The following is a 1,287-nucleotide window of genomic DNA, read 5'->3' as shown; positions in this document are numbered from 1 at the left end:
CTTACAAATTGTATTCGGATTTTTAATTTGCATTATAAAGAAACTGTCTAATACAAGGCATAATCAACCAATTATACCCCACCTTGAGATAGATAATGCTACCCTTGGCCCTGACATCATTATTAGCATCTACTGAGGTCTGAAACACTATGAAAAGAAGGGCCATGCACACGCACATTATTTCCTTATAAACCTCTTTGATCAGAATATGTGCACGCGTGTTATTTGTTCTACAATAATATTCAGAAAGCGAAACATAAGAGATGTAGCAAGACTTCCACCGAAGAATCACAAATGAAAACTGAGCTCTTGTAAAAAAAAAGCAAGGCACTAAACCACATGTAGTTCAGTACAACCTACTATGACTCCCTTTTCCTGATGAAAGCTCTGGACCGATTCAGAGAAATATTTTAACTTCACCAAACCTCTGGTGAACTCATGCTTTGATGCCAAAGCTAGTGCACTTGATGGAGCCCCTTGCAATGTCGATCTCGATCATGTTGTCCTCTTCGGTGATCTCCGAGTAGATGTCCATGAAGTCCCTCTTGTCAAGCATCAAATCCGGCAGGAAACCAGCGACGAGGTCCTGCTCCTTCTTCCAGCTGGGACATTGCGTCTGTTGCCCCACATAGTGCCCATCAACAAGGGAGATCTCGATAAGGCTCTCGTCGTCGTCGTCATCGTCAGACACTGATGCCTCCTCGGTCCATTCTTCGCTCACCTGGCAATCAGAAGACCCTGAGAGGCTTCCTGAGTCCTCCGCAGACACCTCATCATCTTGTGGCATGGCGCTCTTGTCTGGATGATGAACAGCCTCTTCCTCCATTGAAGTTTTGTGGCTGCAGCTGGTTTTGATCAGCTGTCTGAGGTTCGAGAAGAGCAAGGAGAGGCAGGTGGAGATAACGAGCAGAAGCAGCAATGCAAGAGAGGAGGATGTGGAGAAAGAAGAAGAGGAGGAGGAAGAAGAAGAATACATACTGTAAAGGCTACATGAAATGAGTAGGAGCGTGAGTTGTATGGCCATTTGGGAGCTGGGAAGCATCAAGAGTTTTGCTCACAATCACAAGGGCAAGAAGGGCTTTAGTGGCTCAAATGATGCAGCCATGCTAAAGAAGAAAGAAGCCATGATGAGACACAGCATGAAAGAAAGAAGGAATTGTTGCTGCCGCTGCTGCTTCCTTTAAAATAACAAAACCTGCACAGGGAAAGCAAGCAAAGGTTGTGTGTTGTGTGCTTCTCTATCATATGGATTTGTGAATTGACACAAAGAGGAAAAGGGAGGAGGAG

At 44.9% G+C, this 1,287-nt stretch overlaps 1 protein-coding gene across 1 annotated transcript; it reads right to left on the bottom strand.

The window, feature by feature from the left end:
• Positions 1-436: 436 nt before the first annotated feature.
• Positions 437-1,042, bottom strand: LOC124653360. The gene has a single exon (XM_047192426.1). The coding sequence runs from the start codon at positions 1,040-1,042 to the stop codon at positions 437-439; it is 606 nt and encodes a 201-aa protein (XP_047048382.1).
• Positions 1,043-1,287: the final 245 nt, after the last annotated feature.

The sequence above is a fragment of the Lolium rigidum genome, chromosome 5 (genome assembly GCF_022539505.1).
Source record: "Lolium rigidum isolate FL_2022 chromosome 5, APGP_CSIRO_Lrig_0.1, whole genome shotgun sequence".
NCBI classification, from domain to species: Eukaryota; Viridiplantae; Streptophyta; class Magnoliopsida; order Poales; family Poaceae; genus Lolium; species Lolium rigidum.
This window is presented reverse-complemented; position numbering and strand designations above follow the sequence as displayed.